This window comes from Lutjanus erythropterus, chromosome 1 (assembly GCF_056507025.1).
Source record: "Lutjanus erythropterus isolate fLutEry1 chromosome 1, fLutEry1.hap2, whole genome shotgun sequence".
Classification (NCBI taxonomy): Eukaryota; Metazoa; Chordata; class Actinopteri; order Lutjaniformes; family Lutjanidae; genus Lutjanus; species Lutjanus erythropterus.
Genome location: NC_139317.1, coordinates 14123673 through 14148307, shown reverse-complemented (window position 1 = coordinate 14148307; position 24635 = coordinate 14123673). Strand labels below are relative to the sequence as shown.

The 24635-nt window shown below is 39.1% G+C and overlaps 1 protein-coding gene across 1 annotated transcript in view; it reads right to left on the bottom strand.

The window, feature by feature from the left end:
• pde8a (phosphodiesterase 8A) overlaps window positions 1-24635 on the bottom strand; it is a 76706-nt gene that overhangs the window by 3748 nt on the left and 48323 nt on the right. Inside the window, exons 4-21 of the mRNA XM_084712935.1 lie at window positions 23409-23465; window positions 23139-23193; window positions 22748-22836; window positions 21239-21317; window positions 20690-20830; window positions 19324-19412; window positions 19137-19188; window positions 17890-17932; window positions 15264-15341; window positions 15026-15096; window positions 12943-13107; window positions 8508-8556; window positions 7636-7771; window positions 7345-7543; window positions 4458-4675; window positions 2653-2785; window positions 290-454; window positions 43-172 (exon numbers count right to left, since the gene is read on the bottom strand). Coding sequence (XP_084569061.1) covers window positions 43-172; window positions 290-454; window positions 2653-2785; window positions 4458-4675; window positions 7345-7543; window positions 7636-7771; window positions 8508-8556; window positions 12943-13107; window positions 15026-15096; window positions 15264-15341; window positions 17890-17932; window positions 19137-19188; window positions 19324-19412; window positions 20690-20830; window positions 21239-21317; window positions 22748-22836; window positions 23139-23193; window positions 23409-23465 — 1949 coding nt within the window. The remainder of the gene's footprint in view (window positions 1-42; window positions 173-289; window positions 455-2652; window positions 2786-4457; window positions 4676-7344; window positions 7544-7635; window positions 7772-8507; window positions 8557-12942; window positions 13108-15025; window positions 15097-15263; window positions 15342-17889; window positions 17933-19136; window positions 19189-19323; window positions 19413-20689; window positions 20831-21238; window positions 21318-22747; window positions 22837-23138; window positions 23194-23408; window positions 23466-24635) is intronic.

The following is a 24635-nucleotide window of genomic DNA, read 5'->3' as shown; positions in this document are numbered from 1 at the left end:
AGTATTCATCTGTAGTGTTTGCATCCTGCTGCGCAGTCTTACCATCCCATGCATCAAACATGTCCGTAATGAAGTAGTCTATGAAGGAAATCTGGGACTTTGGGATGCTACATGTGTTTCTGTCAAACACAGGCATAACCACTGGTAGACCTTGTCTCTTCTCCTCGTCCGTCTGCACCAGAAAGACAGCACAAGTGATCATAACGCACAAGAAATACAAAAAAAAAAAAAGTGCAGCTGTTGCCTGCCGGATCCATCATCAACACCATGTTTTATTTTTTCTAATTACCTGTGCAAAATACTCCTCTGAGATGCGTCCAGCCCATTCTATACAGAGCTCCTGAGGCCTGCACGGATTGGAGATGTCTGCACACTTAATCAGCATCCGCTTGACGAGGATGCGATTCTCAGGGGATGTCAGAACGCTTTTGACAGATTCCTCATCACTGTTTCCCTAAAACAAAACAGAGGCAGACCATTAGCACAAAGCCGACTTAAGTTCTACTTATTAGTGTTAACAGACAGCAGCTGAGCCGAACAACTTTAAAAATAACTGACTGTGCTTGTGCATAAAACTGGGAGGCTAAATCGTGGCACTAGCAGCTGATAAAGGTTTGATAAAGGACAGTCTGTATTCAGTGTGTGTTCATTATGAGCTCTCGCAACACTTACATGTAAAAAGAGCGCAGCATGTAGTCACATGATTTGCAGCCTACTGTATGTTTCAAGATTGAATTCACTGACAATTATGTTAAGCAGAAGTACAGAGGCTCTATTTTTCTAAGCCAAGATAAGTGAGGTCTCTGTTTTATTTAGACCTTCAAGTCTCAAAGTTAACTGAATAAAAATGTGACACAAAGACCAAAGAGCCTTTTTATCAACTAGACTTAGACTCCATTACAATTTATATCAAACACTTAAACGCTCAGTCTGTGTAAAGTTCTCAAAGTGGCTGTACTCAGTGTAATAATTCAGGGAGGAATAAGCATTAAATGATTTATTCACATCATTCCTGCCTTTTAAAGGCAAGACGACTTTTAAATGTCTGTGTTGAGCATTCCACACACAGACGAGAAAGATGGTACCAAGTTGTAAAATTCTCTCCCCACAAAGATATCTGTGCCCAGGCAACAACAGGCCACAAGTCCCCTGAACCAGTATCACCGTCTCTCTTAAAGGGATATTTCGGATTATTTTAAGTGGGGCTGTACGAGATAGTTATTGATTGTCAGTAGATGGCAGTAAGCACGCTCCCTGTTTAAGGAAGCAGCAGGAGCACCGGTGCAGGAAGCTAACCAATGAACTGCTGTGGACAGGGTCAACAGCAAAATGTATTTTAGCCGAGAGAAAACATAGTTTGAGAGGTTTTTGATTTTTATGCTTTTATTATGCTGTGGAAATGTACTTTAAACTCTTGTCCATTAAACCCTGTAACAAGCAAACCTCTTAGCAAATTAAAGTTTTATTAAATCGCATTTTTGCAGCTGAGGACTTTTGTCTTTGAGGAATTTTGTCAACTCTGCCAGACACACAAAAAGTCATAGTATTATATTATAAAAGAAGTAGAAAATTTTCCATCGATTAGTTACATTAAATGCAAGATTATTTAATTAGCTGCACAATCAAAAAGTTGTTGCCCACAATTTCTGTTGATAATGTAAGTTTTTTTGTGTGTGATTAACAACATATAATATCATTTATAACACAAAGAACACGCATTAGGTATACCATGACATTTTTTGTTGACGTAAACTTATTTTCTACATCACAGACACATATTTAATAAATAAAACAGAGAAATCTCTGTATGACTTCTCTATGACAGCATTAACAGCTAAAGTTGGCACAGACGTATTTATTTATTTAGTTTCTTGCTGATTTCTTTATTTTAAAAAAATGCCAATTTCAAACACATTATTCAGTTATTAATGAGAACTGACAGTTATGTCACCTCAGCATAGAAATCAACTCTATAAGATGGAATATCTGATGGAGTTGAAGTCTTACAGACCTGATTGTTAATTAGAATTAGAGTGTTAGCAATTTTTTTTTGTATGACATGATTTTTCCCAATTCTCAAGAATGGGTGCCTTTTTAAAAAAAAACTGTCCAACCAAAAAGAAAAAAAAAACATATCAGTTTAAGTGTACGCTGCCTTTTCTGATGGGAAACTGTAAACCAAATATCATTCTATCTGTACCAACCAAACTCCACTGCCGAAATCAGATCAGAAATAGACAGATCAGATTTTTTGCCTTTTCTTATTCTTAAGTGGCTGAAATCTGTTTTGTTGCTGACCCTGTCCACAGCAATACATTACTTAACTACTCCTCGTGACAACCGCCATCAACTGTACGCAATGCACTGACTATCAATAACCAGCTCACACAACCCCACTTCAAATTATCTGGACTATCCCTTTAAGCTATTCTTGCTTGCATGCTGTTGGACTGAGTATGATTCTGCAGCAGCGTGTGACAGAATGAGATTACAATAGTTTATTTATCTCGTGTCTGAATGCTCCTGTGTGTCCTTCCCGCTCTGACGCACAACACTGATCTATTTAGGAAAAAAAAGGAGCTAAAAATAGAACTACTATTTCTACACAGGTAAGAAATATAAAAAGCAGCATGATTTAATTTTTAATCTCACCCCATTCTCCTCCAGAGCAGCCAGGGGCTTGTTGATGCTGTTGACGAATTTGTTGACGTGTTCAAAGTGTTTGGTCATCTCAGTTGCGAGCACCATATCAATGATCGCCTGACGTAGCGTTCGATATTCATTCCTGGAGAGAGAGAGATGGGCAGGAATCAGATGGGTGAAGGAGGGGAGGAGAAGACAGGAGAGAGTGAGATGACAGTGTGGTAAATAGCATGGAAACCCGTGTGAACAGTTTCTCCCTTCTGACTGCAGTGACAGCGGCGATGAATGGATGCTTTGTTCACCTTCCCCCTCTGAGGGGACCAGCACATGTGAGCTATTCTGCTTTGGGACTCAAATCACATTACTACCCTGCTGCTGTCAACACACACACAGTGTGGCTTTCATCAACAGACCTTCTTATCGCCCATGATGCTTCAGGTGATGTCTGTATCATAAACACTTTTTTTTTTATAAGATCTTCAGTACATAAAATATGATTTTTCTCTATCTTCCATATTTATATATACACATGTTCTGTATATTATAGATTAATACAGACGTTTAAAAAATATTCATATAACTGGGTTCCTCGTACAATCACACATAAGCGCAAAAGTCTAATTTGGAGTAAATTAAACGAGTAGTACAGCTCAAATAGAAAATTATGTAATCTTAACATAATTATGGTAATTAGTAATTAGGTTCTCAACCTCATGTCAGTGAAAACTATAAGCATCACTCTTCTGGGGAAACTGAAGTAAATATTTAGAGTCTTATGAGCACACAAGCACTTATTTGATTGATTTGGATTCTTTGTAGAAATTTGGTGAGTATTTTAGGCTTTTTCAGATTTTTAGCTACATACCTCTACATCCAGTCAACCCTCCTGTTGTGTTTATCTCATGTCAATTGATTCTGTGTTGTCGGTCAATTATTATGGATTGTAAATCAATGATAATACGTACATTCAGTGTTGTGTGAGTTCACACTTAAAAAGAGTTGGCTCAAAGGTCAGTTCACAGAGATTAAAATGAACTAGTTCATGTTCATAGTTCATAATTTGGAATTTTGAACTAGGTTCACAGTCTGAAAAATGAACTAGTTTATGTTCATTTCTGAATGATTCCATCTACCAGGGACACTGGAGTCTATATAATAACATCTTACCGAGTGGTGCACAATATTCATGTATATTGAATGGCCAGGATTACTTATGTCTTTAGTTATCAACAACAATGAGAACGTTTTACATTACAGCAAACTTGAACACCAATATACTGTTGAAATTTTCAGCCAGCAAGTCGAAATTCTGACTTTCCAGTTCAAATTGAATGCACCATAATGTATTAGAACTGTAGGGAGAAGAAGAGGGAGACGAGACTGAGGGGACGAGCGAATATGATGTAGATCTGTCTGTCATTTTCTCATGGTAACACAAATTCCAGTCTGCAGTGTTGTTCATACACTTCATGCTACATGGTCAACCAATGTTTTTGTCACTTCGACATTTCTGTCCAGTGTAAGAGTTGCTTTTGTTCACGTTCATTGTTTCTAAAGTGATCTGTTCAGTTTGAGCACATTTAGCGAGTTCATTCACAGTACTGCATATATTGTCTACTAATGTCACATTAGATCTTCTTGTCAATTTAAATACTTGTGAACGTTACAAGTTTTATAAACCTGCATTTACTATTTATGGCCCCAAATGGTTTCAGGGGACTGTTTGTGTTCGTTGATCCTTTGATCTTTACCTGAGATATGAACAGCTGGTGCATGAAAACTACAACCTGTTCCTTGTGCGATGAATCTCATACCTTTCAATGTTTTTGAAGATGTTGCACTTATCATCTCTCGTGGTGATCTGGAAGGCCAGCGCTGCGTGGTGGCTCTCTAGCACAGCGGTGTCATTGTAGAGGATGGCCAGCTCGCTTCCTGCGTTGCACAGGAAGCTGTTGGTGCGTCCTGGATGGTCCACATCGTGCACAGTAGCAGCAATCAGGGCGGCCACCTCGTCAATGGGATCCAAACTTTGCTGTTGGGGCAAACGACAAGAAAAACAGATGAAACTGGAAGGTCTGGTATGTGACCACCTTGGTCTTATTGTTATCAGGGGTGACGCTCGGCAGTTCTGATGATTAACTGGCACAAGTTTATACTCACACCCAAAAATCAACACAACTGTGACATGCATCCAGTTCAGGCTGAACCAAGATGTAGCTCTACACTGTTGAAGACAGTTAAAGAGAGTGTTTGGATTTTTTGAAGTGAGTTTGTATGAGGTACTTATTGATAGTCAGTGCATTACAGTAGATGGCGGTCGGCACAACCCCGAGTTTGGAGAAGCAGCAGGAGTGCTTGTTTATGAAGTTAAGCAATGTGCTGCCGTGGAAAAGATCGGCAAACAAAATATATTTTAGCCACCTACAAAAATACATACCAGTTTAAGTGTATGTCATATTTAGAATATTTCAGACTGCCTTTTATGACGGGAAAACCCTGTTATATAAGCCATATATTATATTGGTTTCTTCAAACCAACAAGACTCCATTGGCAAAATAAGTAATTTCACCTGGGAGAGAACGGGAGTTGCTGGTCTACAGTTTGTGATTTTGTATAACTTTCAAAATCTGAACTAACCCTAAAATCGAAGTCAAACAATAAGACAATAAGTTGCAGATGCAAATATACACTATATTTTCTCTGCTTCATTTTGACATCAGATAGCTAATTCTGACTAGAAACCACCATTATATCAGAAAAAAAAAATGCTCTTTCAAAAGCCATCAGACACAAAACGCAAAACAGTCATTTTACCTCACAGAACACAAGAGTTGCATGTAATGCGGTGAAAATATTGACTGCCATCTACTCTAGTCGATTTACCAACTGAGTATCTCATATAACCCCACTTCAAAACATCTGAACTATCCCTTTAACCTGCATTAACATGGGATCCTAAGCTTTTCCAAGACACCAGACATATGCAGCTGACTGACAGTAAAATGTGTTTATTCCTAAAGTCACCTGTCACTGCATGTAAGCATTATAAAGCTACAATGAAACTCTGGATCAAGCAAATACAGAAAATCCTCTATTTTTGAATGCTTGTAGAACGTCATCGATCTAATTTTGAACCTTCTTTTGAGGTTATTGTTTTAAAATATTGACCTCAACAGTAACAAAACTGAGGTTAATAATACGTTTGAGCACATGGAAGAAACAGTTACACAACTATTTGTAATTTTAGACATCTAATCAATGAAGGAATTTATTCTTTGCTGAGTAGCCTTTTGTCACATGTCACTGTAAAAAGTAAAAATAATAATAATAATTTAAAGAATATAAAAGAAAAATTCACAGAAATAATCAAAATAATTCATTTGTAACACAACAGACCTGGTAGCCTGTCTGTGGAAATTCCAGGGATTCATTAACCTTGGGTGACGTAACTTCACAGTTCACTGGCTAAGCCAATGAAAGATCACTCCACTCAGATCAGAAATAGACAGTTTGGTAATCAGCTTAGCCAGTGCGTGGCCTAAACTCGTTACTGAGCCACTGACACACTTGGGCAAAACCTCAACCTTCTTGGATAACGAAGGCTCAGACGGGACACTGGACACTCGAGGACTGAGCGGAGAGCTCTGATAGTAGAAAATCACACCGTCTACTGAAGATACTGAAGGTGTTTCTGCCCACAAACAATGGCTGCATCTAACACGCTAAAGATTTTCTCTCAAATCAAACATATACGCAAAATTCAAACTGTTTGTAGCTTTGACTCTGACAAATATCAAGAGTGCTCCATGGGCAGAGTGGCTTCCACACACTATGCAATCCAAGAATAAACCAAAAAAAAAACACAAACACAAACACAGGCTTAAAACAGCGGGAAAAATTTAATGTCACTTACTGAGAATTAATGGGAGTGGAATCACTACAATCACACCGCCACTTTATTCATGTGTTTTAACATGTAAACACAACTAACACTTTCAAAAGTCTCCCTGACAAAAGCTAAAATGAGTGGGATGAACAAAATTTATTCTCATTATTAGTAATTTTTCCATTATTTATCCACTGTTTGGTTTATAAAATGTCTAAAAAATAGTAGTAACTAGTGACAAATCACCACCACAATATCTCTGAAACCATGGACGCCTAGTTATAGTTAAACCTTATTTCCTACAAGGCTTCAGTCATGACCAATAAAGCTGCTCTTTCACTATAAAGTTCAGATCATATTACACTATTATATATTAAAATATTTTTTTATTGTTTTGTAATTTGAGCAGTGAATGACAGATGCCATGCCATGGTTTGTTGAATCTCTGTTTGATGCACCTGCCTTCAAATGATATTAAACCTGTTTGATTTTATCAGATTTTGTCAAGACGAGAAAAAGGCTGACTTTAGACAGATGAGACTGAATTTTATGACCACAGACGATTGACTGGGGAATACGTTGTTTTCTTTTTATTTATTTTGTTGCTCCATTACGTAGGCGCCTATGCCAGAAACCCAAACCTTAAAGAGATTTAATTTAGTATCAAATAAATCAAAGAAAGACTTTAAATGCACACATTTGAAACCACACCTTTAGAGTAAATCCCATCATTTTGAAAACAAAGCTCAGGGTATGTTTTGCAATTTTGGCATGTAATCCTTTTTTTATTTAATTTTATTATTTGTTAATTTACCTTGACCCTCTCCTTGCAGAGGAAATATGCCGTTGCATGCAGGACATCAGCTGCGTGAGAAGAGTTGTGGTAGGAGTTACTGGAGTGGTAGTTAGCTTCAATCACTTGTAGCCAGGAGCGCAGAGTGGCCTCAGGGCAGTTTAGGAACTCGCAGACCCCAAAGCGGGAGAAGATCTTCAGGCCCAAGTAAGTCAGAGGTCTGTGGGAGGATTCAGCGTGGTGGTTTAACACAAACTCTCCAGAAAGTAGCCCCAGTCCCTGTAGAAACTTTTTACTGTACTGTTGCCTCACCGTTTCATGGTTGCGGCCTCCAAGTTGAAGATGTCAAAGTCCCAAGAGTCCTCATTCTCCATGGTCTGAGCGATACGAGGGGGGATGTCATTCAGCGACAGAGGAGTTATCAGGTGACTGGGGATGTGGTGGGGCTCTGTGAGCAGAGGAAGAGACAAGAAAGGAAGCATCGAGATAAAGAGAGGGAGGTTATAAATGTGTTGTTCACTACCTCTGGATGAAAAAAAAAATGAAAATGAAAAATTCTTAGTGTAAAACGTAAGCAACACTACGGGTGTTATTTCCCTCACTCCTCAGTGTGGTGTTGTGTCAAATATTAACTCTCACCAGAGTTGAATTGACTGTTAAAAAGTCATCACTATGTCCAGAGTAACTTTAACACTCTGTAGATTAGGACCACATATTCACCGACTTGGTGTTAAAATTGACTCTTTAAGTGTTAGTGTCAACACTGCTGACTTTGCTGTGTTTCCTGAGTGTACAACAAGATGAATTCACCGATATATGGTGAAGGTAACTGACTTCATTAGACATATGTGCATAACTTGAATACTACCGTTCCTCAAAGCCGTTTTGTACTGAACATATTTGTTTAGTACCAGAAATTGACACTTGCAAAATATGACCAATGGGGAGGGAACCTGATAAATCTTCATCTTTATCTTCGTTTTGCCCATAATTTCTCTGAACAATATAACAAATAACAATTAGAACTGTAAATTTTCATACTTCTTACACTACTTTAATTTATCTATTTAATTTTCCTCTTTCTGAAGTAAAATATTTGTAATCATCTTTTATAAAAACCTAACAAAATAAAAAGTAGCATAACACTTCATATCATTCTTCCTGTGTGCTTCATGGAAACTTACGTTTTGTGGAGAAGATGTATTCATTTCCTGACAATCTGCGTAAACCATCCTGTGAACAAGAAAAAAAAGTGTCAGGGACTTAAGTGTAAAAGACTTAACTTTACACTACAATTTATATAAATTCATCCTTTTTGAACAGCCACATGAGTGAAGTTGTGAAATGGTTTGGACCCTCAGTTAGCTAACTAAGATGTTTACTCTCACTGTTTACTCTTACATCACATCTAATATAAAAATCCTCTGTGCTAAATAAAGCAGCACCAAGACGTCAGAGTGAAGAAGGCTGCATGAGACCAGTCGTGTTGTGTGACTTGCACATGTGCATCAACAATCACAGATGTTTCACTGACCCACAAAACAAGACGAATTATTCTCAGATTCAGCCACGAGTCAGAAGGGATTTCCATCAGAGAATAGATAAGAAAACATAACCACATTTTAACACCAAAGAGTAGGGATGGGCGATACTTAAACTTTTAATCTAATATGATACTGATACACCAATACTGATATCGATGCTGGTATAATGGGTATGTAATTGTTCAAAACAATGACAGATTTTCATAGAGCAATTAGAAAACAATTAGGTAAAAGTGTTTATTTTACAGAAATACTATATAAAAATGATGATAAAATAAAGAATTATCTTCTTGGTTCGTTATAACTTTCAGCCTGTGCTGTTTTTTTTTGACGTGCATCTTGATGTTTTTTTTTTTATGTAGCCTACAAATGTAAAGTCGCATGTCACATTTCTCTTTTTGTCCTCTATTACGATGTATTAAACTGTCACAAGTCCGACGTGGAAGCAGGTGACTTCCTGCGGGTGCGCGCTCGGTCCTCGTGTCTCACAGGTCTCCACAGTCATGTGACAGGAGCCAGCTAAATTAAAACATCAGGGCTTTTTATTGCCACAAACATTAGACAAAAGCACTGAAGACATTTGGAAGTGATGCAGCCACCCATATTTCATATTTACATAATGTTAGTTTTTAAAGGAATCTATACTAAATGAGCAGCTTGAGAGAATTGATGTATTGATCCTGCAGAATCGATCCGTACATCCTTACCTCAGAGCACTAGGACAGATTAAGGTTAGGTCCAACTAAAATGTCATTTTCTGTTATTTTTAACACTTCTAAAGAGCTACTGACCTAAATTCCTTGAGCCATGACTTGAATCTCAATAGCTCATTTTAAAATGATTTCCTCAGCAAAGAGAACAATTAATATCTGTGCTTATTATATGTCAATGTGATTTTTTAAAAAAGAAACATTTTGGGATCTATCTGAATGCCTTGATGCTGCATTTTGAGTGAAGCAACGAATTACAGCTGCATCATAATAAGAGGAAACAGAGACATGGATTTTCCTGATTTTCCACATCACCACTTTTATGAGCGTTCCTTCATCTGTGAGCATGACACAATATTTTGGAGGCTCTGTTCTGTTGACACCTCGTATCGTTTCCCCACAGAGGGAGCAGCAGAGGGACGAGGCAGCCAAGTTGAGCTCATTAATGAAACCAATATGCAGTTCAGAGAATGATTACCATATTCATGAACTGTAATAGTGGTGTCAGAAATGACAGCATGATAATTTATGTACATGTGTCAGATAATCTACAGTAAATGACTCCATTATGACATTTGTCTTCCTCTGGGCAGCACTACACGCTGCGATAGCAAATGGGGCTTATCAGTGGGGTAACACTCCATCACCCAAATAATCAAACACTGCTTCTCAGTGGTTACAAGTATAATGACCCGGCTCCTCTTTGAATCAGCTGTGAATAATAGAAAACGTGTCAAGAATTGAGAAATTTAAGGTTGATCAAACTGTTTTTAGCTTTGCAGCTTGTAAAGTCAGTCCATCGCCCATTGATAATTAATAACAGGATACTGAGCGACAAGATGGTGCCTATTCAGGCCATGAGAACTGCTCGCCCGGCGCATATGCCAAAAACATTTGCTTCTGATTTTACATCTGTGGTATGCAACCCATATTGACTTTACTTTGCGATGGCTAAAAGGAGGAAAGTTTTACATATATAAAACCTTCATAATAGAAGGAGTTATAACTGACTTGCTTTGCAGTTTGAGGCGTCTGTCAGCTGTTTTACAGGCATCTCTTTCATAATGGTGGCTTGCGCAGAAAATGCTTTTAGGGGCGCAGGGGATTTTTTTTTTTTTTTGCTGCAATACCACGAGTGGCCACTGGGGAAAAATTGGGAGCAAGACCCAAAGGCAACGCCGCATCCAGATTTTCCATCGTACATTCATGGTTTGTGCAGACATTCCTGGTCCCCAGAGGAGACACTACAGTTTTGAGTGAATTCTTTCAATATGGCACAGAATCTGGTGTAGACATTCATGTTCCTAGCGCCATCATCAGGTCTAAAATGTAATTTGTTCAATACTTTGGTTCGTGACCAAATCGTCTGCCTGCAAAACTACAGATATTCCAATTACACTTCACTGTGCTTTGTATTTAGTGCTAATTAAAACATCAATTATGGAGGAGTATATATGGTGCACATCACATATATAAGCATATATGTGTGAGACATGCTGTACATGGACTTATATTAATAATTAAATTCATTCATTAATAAAATAAACAGGACTATCTTTGTCCACTAGACTCCAGTTAAGAGAACATCCAGTCAGTTCTTCTGTAAACACCGAAACACATATGATCAGTGTTGGACAAGCTGCTTTAGTGTAGTGAGCTACGCTACCAGGTACTCTACATAAAATGAAGCTTCACTACACTGAAGGTACGGACCAAAGTAATGCAGCAGTTAGGGCTGCACAATAAAACTGTAATATGGCCAAGTGCAATATCCAAATCACAGAACCAGAAGCAAAATGCAATTAAACAGCATTATAATAAGGTAATGTAATGCTGCAGAGGTGATCTGGCCTATGACATGTTTATAGGGTGCAGACCTCAATAAATATCACAGGATCACCATTTTAATATATTTTTTTCCTAAGTGAACATGAAAATTGTAACGCAAAACCGATCATTTCCACTAATCACATTGCAACCAAATTGTGCAGCCCCTGGAAGCAAGAAAAGCTACAGCAACACGGGTTACAGTAGCTTTGATAAGATGGTGAATGTGAAAAAATATATACCTGCTAAACATCAGCATGGTCATTGTTAGCATATAAGCAAGCTGATGGTAGCATTTAGCTCAAAGAATAGCCTTGGTAGTTTTGCATCTATATCGGTTTAGCAAAAAAAGAAATAACGTGTTTCTCAAAGAATAACTATGACAAGTAGCTACAGTTAAATCATTCTGACCAAAAATGTATTATGTGGCATAAAACTATGTCTTCAGACCTCTGTATGTCATGAAAATGTTAAAAGACAAAAAAACCCCAACATAAAAATAAAACATTTCTCTCAAACAAACATTCTTACCACTCGTCAGCGATTGAAATGACAGGCCTATATCATCCAGTCATTCTCTTGTGAGATATATATATTTTGGGCGTCAGTGAGTACATGGGTGTGTGTCGCAGAGTGAAATGTTTACTTCACAAGTGAAAAAGGAAGAGGAGACTGGCTCATCTTTGACCCCAGCATTGTCTCATGGTGGCGCTGCCTCTGTACACACTGGTTATTTTAAGACTTTTTCTCCCCACAAAGATGACAGCTCTTCTCTTAACGTTCAGAGCCGGCACACCTCACCACAACAAACTGGAGAGAGAGGACCTCATAAACCAACGTGATCGTACATAAATAATCATCTGAACCCAAACACACACTTCATGGCTTTCTGGTTTCATCAGCCTTTATCACTTATGCAGAACAAATCTTTCTGGGGAGGGACTGAGTGTAACAGCGCCCTGCCGCTGCGTATCCACGGCGTACATGTATAAGTAAAGCCATGCTTATTCATCTGATCCAAAGAACAGGATGTTTCCAGGCCTGTGGAGTCGAGAGGAAGAGGTTCATGTGAGTGTGACTGTGTGTGCATGTGCGCAGAGAGAGAGAGAGGCAGAGGGGGGAGGCAGAGAGGGTGGGCTTTCCTCTCCAGCCTACAGGAGCACAAAGGACAATCTAACACTTCCTCTGGGGTTGTTGCCAAGACTGCCAACTTGGCACTCTTTCTACTTCTGTACTTCACCACTGCTGTCTGTTAATCTCTCTGTCTCTGTCTCCCTCTGACAAATATGAACTGAGCTCCTCACAAAAACAAAGTCCACACACACACACACACACGCACGCAGACACTCCTGACTCTCCGTTTCCTATTATATTCAACACATTATCACAGAGTTATCACACGTCCATGCAGACATGCGTGTTATCACAGTGGAATTCTGCAAAAGCCCTGACGTGTCTTATCATATGGGAGTCGATTCATTCGTGGAGGAAGGAAGCTGTTTGGGTGTTTCAGACTTCTTGAAGGACCCGCTGCTTACCGTCATCAGCCCCCCCACGAGGTCATTCGTGTGCGGGTCTTCATCCTTGGTGCCTAACTGCGGGGAGTAGAGCTCAGTGGTCCTCAGGATCTCCAGTACCCGATCCAAGGCCTCTGCCACGGGCATAGGACTGCTCTCCTGCGCTGCATTGATGATGTTGATTACCTGGATGACAGAATAAGAACAGCATTAATAATAATAATATTTATTTGTGAGGCACTTTTCAAAAAACCTCAATAATAAAACCAAACTGAAAACATATAATATATGATACAATGCATTTACCGGAGTAGAATAAAAGCAAAGCAAATTCAGGTAAAATCATCTAAAAGCAGGATTAATTCTATACTTTTAAACTAATACATGTATAAGGTGCTAAAAAGTCTCAAATACAGTAAGGGCCATAACATGATGCACCCTAAAATTTATCAGTGTGATGTTAAAATCAATCCAGGCTAAAACAGGCATGATGTGGTCACACTTCTTAATTCTACTCATTCACTTTCTTCCCACGGGTTAAATGAGAAGATCACTATCAGTGAGTATTGATATTATATCACTCACACCTGTCAGCAGGCTTTAATTTTTTCCCCAACACTGTCCTGCCTAGTCCTGTCCTACTGTGCTGTGATTGGCTAGTATTTTAACCCAAACATTGATCTTTTCCTAAATATAACCAAGTTGTTTTCTTGCCTAAACCTCACCAAGCTTAAACTTAAAACTGAATATATAAACTGTATAAACAATATGTCTGCTAAGTCTAAATAAAGGCAGTAGTGACATTTAGCTCCACAAGGGACACAACCCTGAGTCTCTTGGGTGTAAGTCCTGGGTTTGATCCATTCATCCGTCCCTCACATCCACCTTTCTCTTCCTTTCTAAACTTCTCCCAACTGCTAATATCTACACTCGTGCTCACGGCACAGTCAGCCAGTACTTGTGTCACAGCAAGCATCAGTCAAGGGGTACTAGCCAATCACAGCATAATAGGGCGGGACCAAACAGAACAGTTTTGGAAAAAAAAAACAACTACAGTGGGGAGACAGTTAACTTAGGCTAGCATGAGAACTGGAAACCGAAGACACAGTTTGCCTCAAAAGTAAAAAAAAAATCCATCTACCAGACCTTCCTGAGCTCTCTAATTTATACGTTTGTTACATTCGTACAAAAACGTAAATATAAAAATGTTGATTTGTGGTTGTTGTAGATTTTGGTGCATTCAAGTGGCGTCGTGTTTATCGTGTCTGCCAGATGAGCCCTCTTGAACTCTTGAAGGTGAAGGTAATTTTACAATGGCACCGACAGGAAGTACGACATGCAGCTCATGACACGTCAGAATTGATCTTCAGCTCCAACTCAAGCAAGAAATATCAGTATCCCAACAGAACAAACCATTATTTTTAAAAAAGAGAGACAGCTGAAGTAATCCAGGACTGAGAAAAAAAAGATGTAAGATGGACTCTGTCTCTAACATTATTTTAAATTCTCAGAAAATGTACAAAACAAATTACATTTTTACTCCAAAACATGTACTTCGTGGTTGTGGAGGTTCAAACAAAGTGTGCCAAAGGCGAGGTCAGCGAGCATGTGCAAGAACACAAGTTCTAGCTAACTCTCACATACACACACACACACACACACACACACACACACACACACACACACACACACACAGAGTGAGCAGTTCTATCAGTGCTTTATTCAGGAGAGGATGATGCCTACAGGGACTGACTCCACAGTCAAATGATACAGCAGTGGAACTGCAGTGTGTCATATGACCCGTCCCTGGGGACTTTCTCTGTTTCCGACTATCCAGGCTGAAGACTACAGAAACCACCGAAACAGCAGGTCATTCTGGTCCAACATGCTTTCTTGTCTTGTGCGCATGAAATGTGGCATTTTATCAGCCCATCTCCACTTGACATGGTATGTGTTGCCTCTAGCCTCAGTGGACGTAGCTGCTTGCGGCGGTTGTGGTAGTTTTATAACTCAGGAGTTCAGTCATGAGATGCAAAACACCAGTGCAAAGTGTTAATCATATGATGGACGCTCGGAGGGATGATGGGGAGGGAGATGTACCCACCTTGGTGATGGGAGCTTCAATAGTCATGGAGTGGATTCGGGCCATCGAGGAGTGCCTTCGCTGCGAGCTCCCTGCAAGGACGATAAAAAATAAAACAAATTAAGCCGTGGTTTTCCAGACACTTTCTAATGAGTGCGTGTGTCCAATCAACACTTGTTGCAAACAGACAACTGGGAAGGTTTCATTAGCTGACAAGAAACGCCCAGAGTTTCCATCGTCTGTCTCCCTTCACTCTCACCATCGCTCCCCCGAGACGTTGTGGATCTGACGTCCAGAGAGCCTTTCCTCCGGTCTTTGTGCTTACTGGATTGGATGTCTGGGGAGAAGAAAACACCTTACATTAACACACTCACACGCAAACACAGCTCAATTTTAGCGCAGAGGCTGGCTTTGGCCACATCGCAATATCCTTGGCAAGTCAACAGAATGCCTTAACCAGTCCAACCAGTCTGTTTTTGATCACTATAACTCAAATGACTGATTCTGTGGTTTTGTGCTTTGAGGTTTAAATCCAGTAGAATTTGAATAATTGGTCACAGTTGGGAATAAAAGGTATAAATGGAATAAGACACTTGCTCTAAACTTTATAAGGTTTCAAAGGTTTGTAGCAATGATGATGAGTACAATATTCTACACATTTTCTACTTGACTGATGTCCAAGTATCAGGATCAACAGTAGATACTACAATCTATTTCATTTTTATTGTCACGTCTATCCTAGGCATTTAAAAGATACAGCCGGTGTTATTCTGTATTTTCTTATTGTCAACAAGTTCTGTAAAAAGATCAAAACCACCAATTTATAATTAGTCCATCTCTCAGTACTTTTTGACTTCCATATGGCGCCCAGCATCAAGTCCGCTAGTTCTAGATATTTAAAAAGAGGTCAAAATATCTAAATGGCTCAGTAATTGTCGGCACTGTAGCTGGGGAATGTAGTTTGTAGCAAATATTTCTCACAAAGGACTAAAAACTGTTTCTGTTGTGGACTGTTTTCAGCTGCGGATTAAAACACATTTGATGCTTTAATAATTCAGTGATGGCACCTGGACATGTGAACAGGACGTATGAAATTGAGCAAAAGAAAAAAAATTGTGTGCTCATGGTAATATCACCTTGTGCAACAATGTGGCGCACTGATGTGTTTAGGGCTGCAACTAGCAGTTATTTTTTATTTTAGATTCATCTGCCGATCATTTTCTCAATTAATCACTTAGTTGTTTGATCCATAAAATGGTGACAAAAGCCCAACATGACGTCCTCAAATGTCTGAAACTGAAATCGGAGATGCTTTATTGTGCTTTACAGTCAGTGTAAAGGTAATTTTCTTGACCTAATCAACTTAATCCATAAATTTGCACATTTATTTCAGGTCTCTGCCTTAATTAAGACCTTAGATAATGTATGCCTCAGACCCAAACAACTAATTCTGTTAGGGATTAGGGGAGGGATTTTTACTTTAATCAGGGTTTTTTTTCCAGTGTAAAGTGACAGAAAGCCACAGAAGTTTACAGGAAAAATTTCTTTGTTTCTTTGCCTGAGTAGGCAGACAGTTCTCCTATAGACATACTGTATATGGCAGTTCAAAATGAGAAAATTTTAAAATTTATTTCTATATGTGCTTTAAATATAATAAAACAGACTAGCAATATACAAAACAAAAAGTCAAAGTAAATTAATAAACAAAACAAACTGAAAAAAACTTTGAAAGACCAGAGAGGCGATAAAGAAAGCTTTAAATATAGAAAAATATAGACACTTGTTGGTCTGTAACATAACATTAGAAGCATAGTTAACCTTTAAAGCCCCTAATCCGAAGGACGTAGAGGCGTTAAATAAGAGTTACTGTGAAATACTTTGTGGTGTAAGACCATGCGTAGATGAAAAAAAACAATGGCAAGATTTCAGAGCCACGTCTTTTCAGTGAGCTGGTGAAAGGATGGCAGCGCAGGACAGATATGATCCCTGTTTCGTTTGCTGCATTTTGAAATCACTCGCAGTGGTGAATTGGCTTTAGGGCTGATACCACAATACAATAGTCCAGTTTAGAGGAAATAAAAGCGTGGATAACTTTTTCTTTTTTTTTTAAGGTTAACACATGACATATTTCATTTCTTTTGAGCCATTTCTCAGCTAGATAAAGCAGGGCTGGACCCACTGTTAGACTACTGATTAAAATTTGGGTCATGATTAAAGAAACAATGATTTTCTGGCATGGTGCAATACTCCTGCTGATGTATTTCCAAAACTCACGAGTTCACAATATTCAGACTAAATATGACCAGCTCCTATTTATTGTTTTTAATATCTAACAAATATTTGGTGTTTGCAAATAATAAGCAGTGTGTATCATCTGTACCAAAGTATTGATACTTTTTCAATACTGCATGTATTATATCTGTAAACTTTAGTATTTTAAGTATTTAAGTTACTTAAAAAATTATCTAAGACCTCTGTTCAGTTAAATCTATATTGTGAAATTTGGCTTACAACAAAACCAAAAAAAAACTTTAGTATTTTGTGCGACTGGGACTTATCTTCTTTTTGTCGTGGTATCCAAAGAGGTATTGAGTATTGTTTTTTTTTAAATTAGTATGTTATCAAAGTTTAAAATTCTGGTATTGTGACAACTCTAATCTGAACTGAGGGTTGTGCCTCCTAATGATAAACATAATGCTGCCCTTAGATCTTTGATCCTTGTGACAGGATGAGTGATGAAGTAGTGAAGTACAGAAGTGACCAGTAGAGACAACCTGAACTACTGTGTCTGGAGCGGCTTAGCATCATAAAACCCTCTGTAATGTTATTCTAATGCACAGTAGAATTAACGGTTCCAGTTTTTTATGGTGCAGGTTGGATCTTACCTGTCTGAGACTCTGCCTGCACACGTTCACTGGTTTTATCACTCTGCACAGACAGAGAAGAAAAGCACATTTGTACATGCAGTTCAGAAAGCTCCTTTCATTCATTCAGTCAGTGGTGGAAGAAGTACTGAAAACCCTTTACTTCAATAAAAGTAGAAATACCACGGTCAAAAAATCCTCTGAAATCGGATTCTTATCTAGATATGTGATCAGGATGATAAACAATCTGATCTTGCCTTTGCATTTACACCTGGTACATTTAATGTTATCTTCACTGAAATTGGATCTCTGTCCTCCAGAGCAAAACCTGAGTAATCTGAGGCGGTACAAAAATCAGCCCCAGACTCCCTCAACAAAAACAAGAGTTGTGTGAGCTGCTGAGTTAAAGGAAACTTTATAAACTTTATGTAAAAATGTCTATGAAAAATTAATTGTTTGGCAAATGTAATTATTCCTTTCTTTGCATTGAAAATACTGTTTAAGACCTGTGTTGGTTGATACACACCGGTCATTTTTTATTTCTTTTGACTCTTTTTGCCATGTAAAATAAAGGCATCTTAATTTACACAAATCTTACAGTGTGTCTTTGTGTATTTATGAAGGAGCCTTGCATTTTTGATTTTTTACTGAGACTGGTTGACCCATGCAATTAGCTCTTCACCTGAAGAAGAATGTTTAAGTTTACTCTGGTGTGTTGCGGTTCCTGGCGTGTAGTCTACTCTGTGACTAGACAAATGATATGCTTTGTTCACAGCTGATCAACTGCACAGATGAATTAATCACACACCGTTGCACACAGTTATTTTTGAATAACGCATCTTTTGGCGCTTTCAGGGGACAGAATAGATGCATAATCAGTAATTAGAGGCATGTTTCTTTCAGTCTTTTCCCTTGCTGGCTCTCTAAATTCTGTTTGTTAAAAACAAATATCTGCATCAGTGTTATGTTGTGCATGGATACCAGCATGTCGGAAGGATTGCATTTATACCTACCTACCTAAGTTCTGAGTACAATGTGAGCAAGACTACATCCAGATGTGGTCAGGCAGATCCAATCACATTCAATACATTTACATTCAACCAATCACAACATGCATTATTCCTTGTCCAGATACAGACTGCATTTTAATACCAGGTGTAAATGGAGTCATAAAATATCAGCATGTCAAAATTGTATTTAAGTACAATACTTCAGTAAACATACCACTCTGTTCATTAATAATTAGCAGAACAGGAAGCACATCTCACCTTATTATTATCATTTAAAGGCCAGTTGATAGACACATAGTGTCTGATTTTTCTGTGAATGACAAAAGCCAATTAGTGCACCAGGAAAAATAAAGGAATACAGTCCAGTGTAATTATTCACTTACTGGAAATGCAATTCATATGTAGAAAGACTGAATGCACCAGGAATTAAGACACTGTCACTCACCCTCCCTGTCCAATTACAGGTGTGATCTTCACATTTTGCTGAATGCTGTCTCCATTCTTCTTTTTGGCATAATAAATCCCCTGCCACTCCTGCAACATAACAGGACAGAACCGACAGAGACAAAATCAAACATACAGACACATAAGCAACACATTTAAGAAACCATTCATCGTAAAAAATAGCCAAAACATAAGATTTGAAAACGTCCTAAAGGTGGTGCATACTGAGTGTAGCATGGCGGTGCTTGCGGTGCAGGTGAGGTGTTGAGGTGGGTCAGAGTATTTCAGAGAGCAGCAAGTTGCTTTAATGGGCTGAGGGAGCGCTCTGGGCGTCCAGTGCACTTGTTTCATGTCCCCCCACCTACAGACTGTTGTGGCAGCTTAAAAAGGCCCTTCCTGCTGTTAGCCTGTCTGAGACTGACCTTCGCTCTCTGTGTAGTAAGATTACTGCACAGCCGTCAACCGCTGTTCTTATGCACATGAAACAGAGCGGCTCGATGGCCAGTGGTGCAGACTTACGGCATGCATGGATGCACGTGCACGCATGCATGCACACACACAAAAGCAGGAGCAGATATCTGCAGCACTGATCTAATTGTGATACAATAGTCTACAATGACAGCTATACACGCATACTATATTACATGTCAAAACTGTATGTAAGAGTACCAAGATTCTCAAGAAGGTGATCATTTATTTCCCAATGAGATTAAAGGGATAGTTCGGATTTTTTGAAGTGGGGTTAGGGTTAGGGTTAGAGAGAGTGAGAGAGTGAGAGTGAGTAGATAATGACTGGATTTTAATTTCTGGGTGACCTATCCCTTTAAGGAAAAGAACAGTATTTTTACCTTGCAGAAAACAGAAGTTTCTGGATTACTGCTGCGTTGGCTGGCTAATTTGTTTGCGTTATTGTGCGACTTCTGTATTTTAAAAGGTTAGTTTGGATTCACTGGAGTCACACAAAAAAACAAACTAACAAACCAATCAATGCAGTGGTAGTTCAGAATCTCCCGTATCCTGTGAGGTAAAATGACCGATTTTGCCATTGGAGTCTGGTAGAGTGAGAGAGAGCACCTCTGTTGATTTTTTAGGCGGACGTTTTAAAGTGGCTAAAATGTGTTTTGTTTTGCTGCTGACCCCGTCCACAGCTTCTGTGCTGGTATTTCTCTGTGTTTCTCCAAACTGGGGTTGTACCAGCCACCATCCACTGAAGGTACACCGACTATCTGTAAGTATCTCACGCAACCCCACTAAAAATAATCTGAACTGTCCCTTTATGTTCCTTATTAAATAAACCACACTAAAAATAATTCATGGCCTGAAATGCCTAGTGTAGATGATGTGATGAGTTAATGAATGCATCTTACCTTTCCTTTCCGTATGCAGGAGTTTATTGTTTCAAGGAGATCAGGCTTATTCTTCTCACTTTTAGGCACTTCTATTATTTCCTTCCCTATTAGCTCGCCTTGTTGGTAGCCCATAATGGACTCATAGGCAGGGTTCACGTACTGCGAAGGAGAGGAAACAGCGTTAAGGCTTCATCTGAAAGGGTGATCATCTGTCTGCAAAATCCACAAGAAGTTCACACACAGTATTGAGGGTTGACCTCTCAACAACATATGGACTTAACCAAATGCAACAATAGGTTGTTTTGAAGAGAAGTGGAAACATCGGTTGCTCGAAAACATATATTTTATGTGTAAACACAACGTGATAACACCGGCTACAGGGCTTTGATGTTAACAAAAGGAGCCATTCAGAGGGACAGAGGCTGCAGCTTATCGCTACTGAGATCTGGGATCACAAGACATGAACAGGCACTAAAATAGGAGCGAGAAGGAAAGAAGAGGAGGGGGAGGACAAAGAGAGATGAACTGTTCATCACAATGAAGCATCTAGAAGTTTTAGAAACCCACCTGAATTACTTGATCTTCAGAAGTGATCTCTATGGCCTCTTGGCTTTGTTCTAGAGCTGTAAAAATAGCATTCCCAGCCCTTCCAGACAAAAGAAACAGAGTCATTGTTAACATATGCAACTGGCAGAGTGTCCAGCAACTATATATGTGATAAACATTTATACTTTTAGTGTTAACAAACATTAAAGGAGGAACACGTAACAATTCCACATCTAAAAATGAATACAGCAGGTCAAATAGCGAGTTGGAGCCATAGATGGTATATTAAATAGGTTACAATACAAACTCTGCCTTCTGCCTGTCGGACTCCGTTAACACAGTGCTCAATTTAAGCGTTATAAACATCTGCTCCTTTTAAAAAGATTGCCAATGATTTCTTATGACTCATAAACAAACGGCAATTCATTAGGCAAACATTCAGGAATAATTTGAGCTCTAATTGATGTGAAATGGGCAACAAAACAGTTGGTTTGGCCTGTAAGTGAAATTTCAAAGGAGGAAAAGTTAGCTGTTACTGACAGAGAAGCAAATATTTCAACTTTCAGCATGTTTCCGTAATAAAAGCAGAGTTGTTTCTGATGTCTTGCTCTCTGTGCAACAGCTTTGAATACTATGTGACTACTCTAAAATTTAACTACAATACTGTACAGCAGAGGTGTGACCAAGTCATTGTTTCAAAAGTCCTCAACTTTAAGTTTCGAGTCCCAAACAGCATGTGCTCTTTACCAAATTGCGATTCTGACAAAGGAGCAATAATATACTGAATTTACACAAATCATTAATGTTTTTTTAAAAACCATAATATATTTATTTGTTAAAACAAATGCGACTGAACTGTTAGTAGTGGTGACATAGCATAGGGCAGAAGTTTTCAAAAGGGGGGTCTCAGTATATGAAAGCAAAAAAAATACTAGCTATTAGCTATTACATTAGTTATGAAAAGAAGCTCTTGAGGGAGAAATATGTGAAACAGTTAAATCAGTACGCTATCATGCTGACTTTTATTGTTTCTAATGATTGTGGGTTTTTTCAGCTTCTGAACTTTTTCCAGGCCCACAGCCTCTGACTCTGAAACCCTCTGGCATATAGCACTATTTTTTGTCTTTATTGGATAGGGACAGTGACGAGGCAGACAGGAAACAGCAGAGAGAGAGGAGTATGACACGCAAAGAGCGTCGCCAGCTGGAATCGAACTGGTGACAGTTGCGGCCCTGTGGCATGCAGTGCCACTCTGTAGCATATAACACTGTTAACCAGTACCACAACAGAACGGTTCTGTCCTGTTTCTGTCCTGTCTTGTTGTATTTAGTTGATTCGGTAAATGAAGGGAAATGATTTTATTTGTGTCACGCATCTTAAATATCATACTTTTTAATCCTTGGGCTTGGGGGGACGGTATCAAGTCAAGTCAAAAGGCTCAAGTCCAAACGAAGTCACGAGTCAGTCTGATTCTAAAGTCATCAAATTTGTGGCTCAAGCCTGACGCGATGTGTGGAGTGTACAGCTCACCTCAGTTTGAACTGCGCCCGCACCTCTCCATGCTCCAACTGTAGCAGCTCATTATAGCAGGCCATCATATTGGCATTCTCCACGTATCTCTGAGGGTCAGAGGGCAACAACAAGCAACACGGATCAATTAAAGACAACTAAAATCCCATTTTCATTCCATTTGTATCCATTACAGGATGTGTGATAGTGCTGCTAACGCCGTGAGTTACAGTTCTCCAGGTACAGGGAACTCTACGCACTCGTCTCCTGAGCAAACAAAAAGGATTTACAACCTGTACGCCTGCCTTACAGTGAGTGTTGACAGTAGGGATATAAAAACATATCAAAAGAATAACACAAATACAGGCAGCAGAAGAAACACACGCGCTCAATCGCACACATTGTCGCTCACCCTATTAAAGCCGGCATTGATCAGGGGCATCACAGAGGCTTCCTCTCTGTCTGGCCTTAAAAAGAGAACACATGTTAGCACCCAAACATTGCTGTGACAAATGCTTGTTTAGAGAACATCAGTGGTTGGGTCCACATGAGAGGCCTACAGAGGCCCGCTGGGTCAGACATTTAAACTTTGATACTCCGAATCATTAGCTACTTAAAATACAGCGAGGGCGACGACAAGAAAGGGCAGGAAGGAAGAGAAGGCGCAGTGATTTGTACGTACCTTTTCACAACGGCGACTATCACAGTGTGTTCTGAAGAGTTGACCGCTCTAATTGACCTGAATGTAAACAGAGGGAGCCTTTTAGCCAGTGAGCAGGCTGGTGGAAAAGCCCATGGCATCAAATCAATGTATTTTTCAGTTTTTCACGCTCCGATTCTCCCAGGCAGGCAGAGCCCAGTGGTGGAGCTCTGTGAGCAGGCCTAGGCCTCTGAAAGAATGCAGTGTACAGGGCCACTCATCCGCCTGTGGTTTTCCCCAGCCAGTGGTCATAAAGGCCCTTTAGTTCCCCATCGGAGCCTGTGCGTGTACACTGAACATATGGATTGGCCAAAATGAATAGGGTTAACATACACGCTGGGCAGGGCAAATGAATGTTTGTAAATGTGTTTTTGGTTTGGGCAGAGGCTAAAGATAGAGGGTGGTATGGGCAGGCACCGCTCATTTCTCATCGACATGACTCCACTAGGTAGCATGCAATGGAAGCAAGTGAGCCGGCCATTTACCCCCGCACAGAGTCATAATCACATGTGTTACCAAATGTACAGTAACACATGAAAATGACTGCTTCATCTTGTCCAATCACGGTCATCTGGTCTGGATTATGTCACTGGCCTTAGGTGACAGTCACTAACAGTTCAAATGTATATCAATGATTGCTAACCAGGGGCACTGTAACCCCACACAGTACTTCTGCAGTTGCAAAGGGGATTCAGAAAGATTGTAGAGTATTTCAAATAATTACAAAAAAAAGGTTTGCAATTAGATTTAAAAAAAAAAATCAGCATTTTGAGTCAACTGTAACATGTAAACACAAGCAAGTAGAAGCAGTGGATCAATGGATAAGACAGCAAAATTTAGATTAAACACTTGAAATACTTTGCCAAAAGTAACAAATAAATGGCAAAAAGTTTTTAAAAGGTGGATAAATGATTGAAACAGATAAAAGTTAATGGATAAATGTTTGGAATAATTAACCAAATGGTTAAAACAGTCTGCTAAAACGGTCAGACAAATGGATAAAATTGCTAAAAGTAATATATAAATGGTTAAAATTGTTAGCTAAATGTTGGCTAAATGGTTGAAATGGCTAAAGGTAATGGAGAGATGTTTGAAATCATTAGCTGAATAGTTTAAATAGGTAGCTAAAAGTTGAATAATGGATGAAACCAATAAAAGGAAATGGATAAATGGTTAAAATAGTTGGATAGAAAAGTGTTCAAAGTAGGG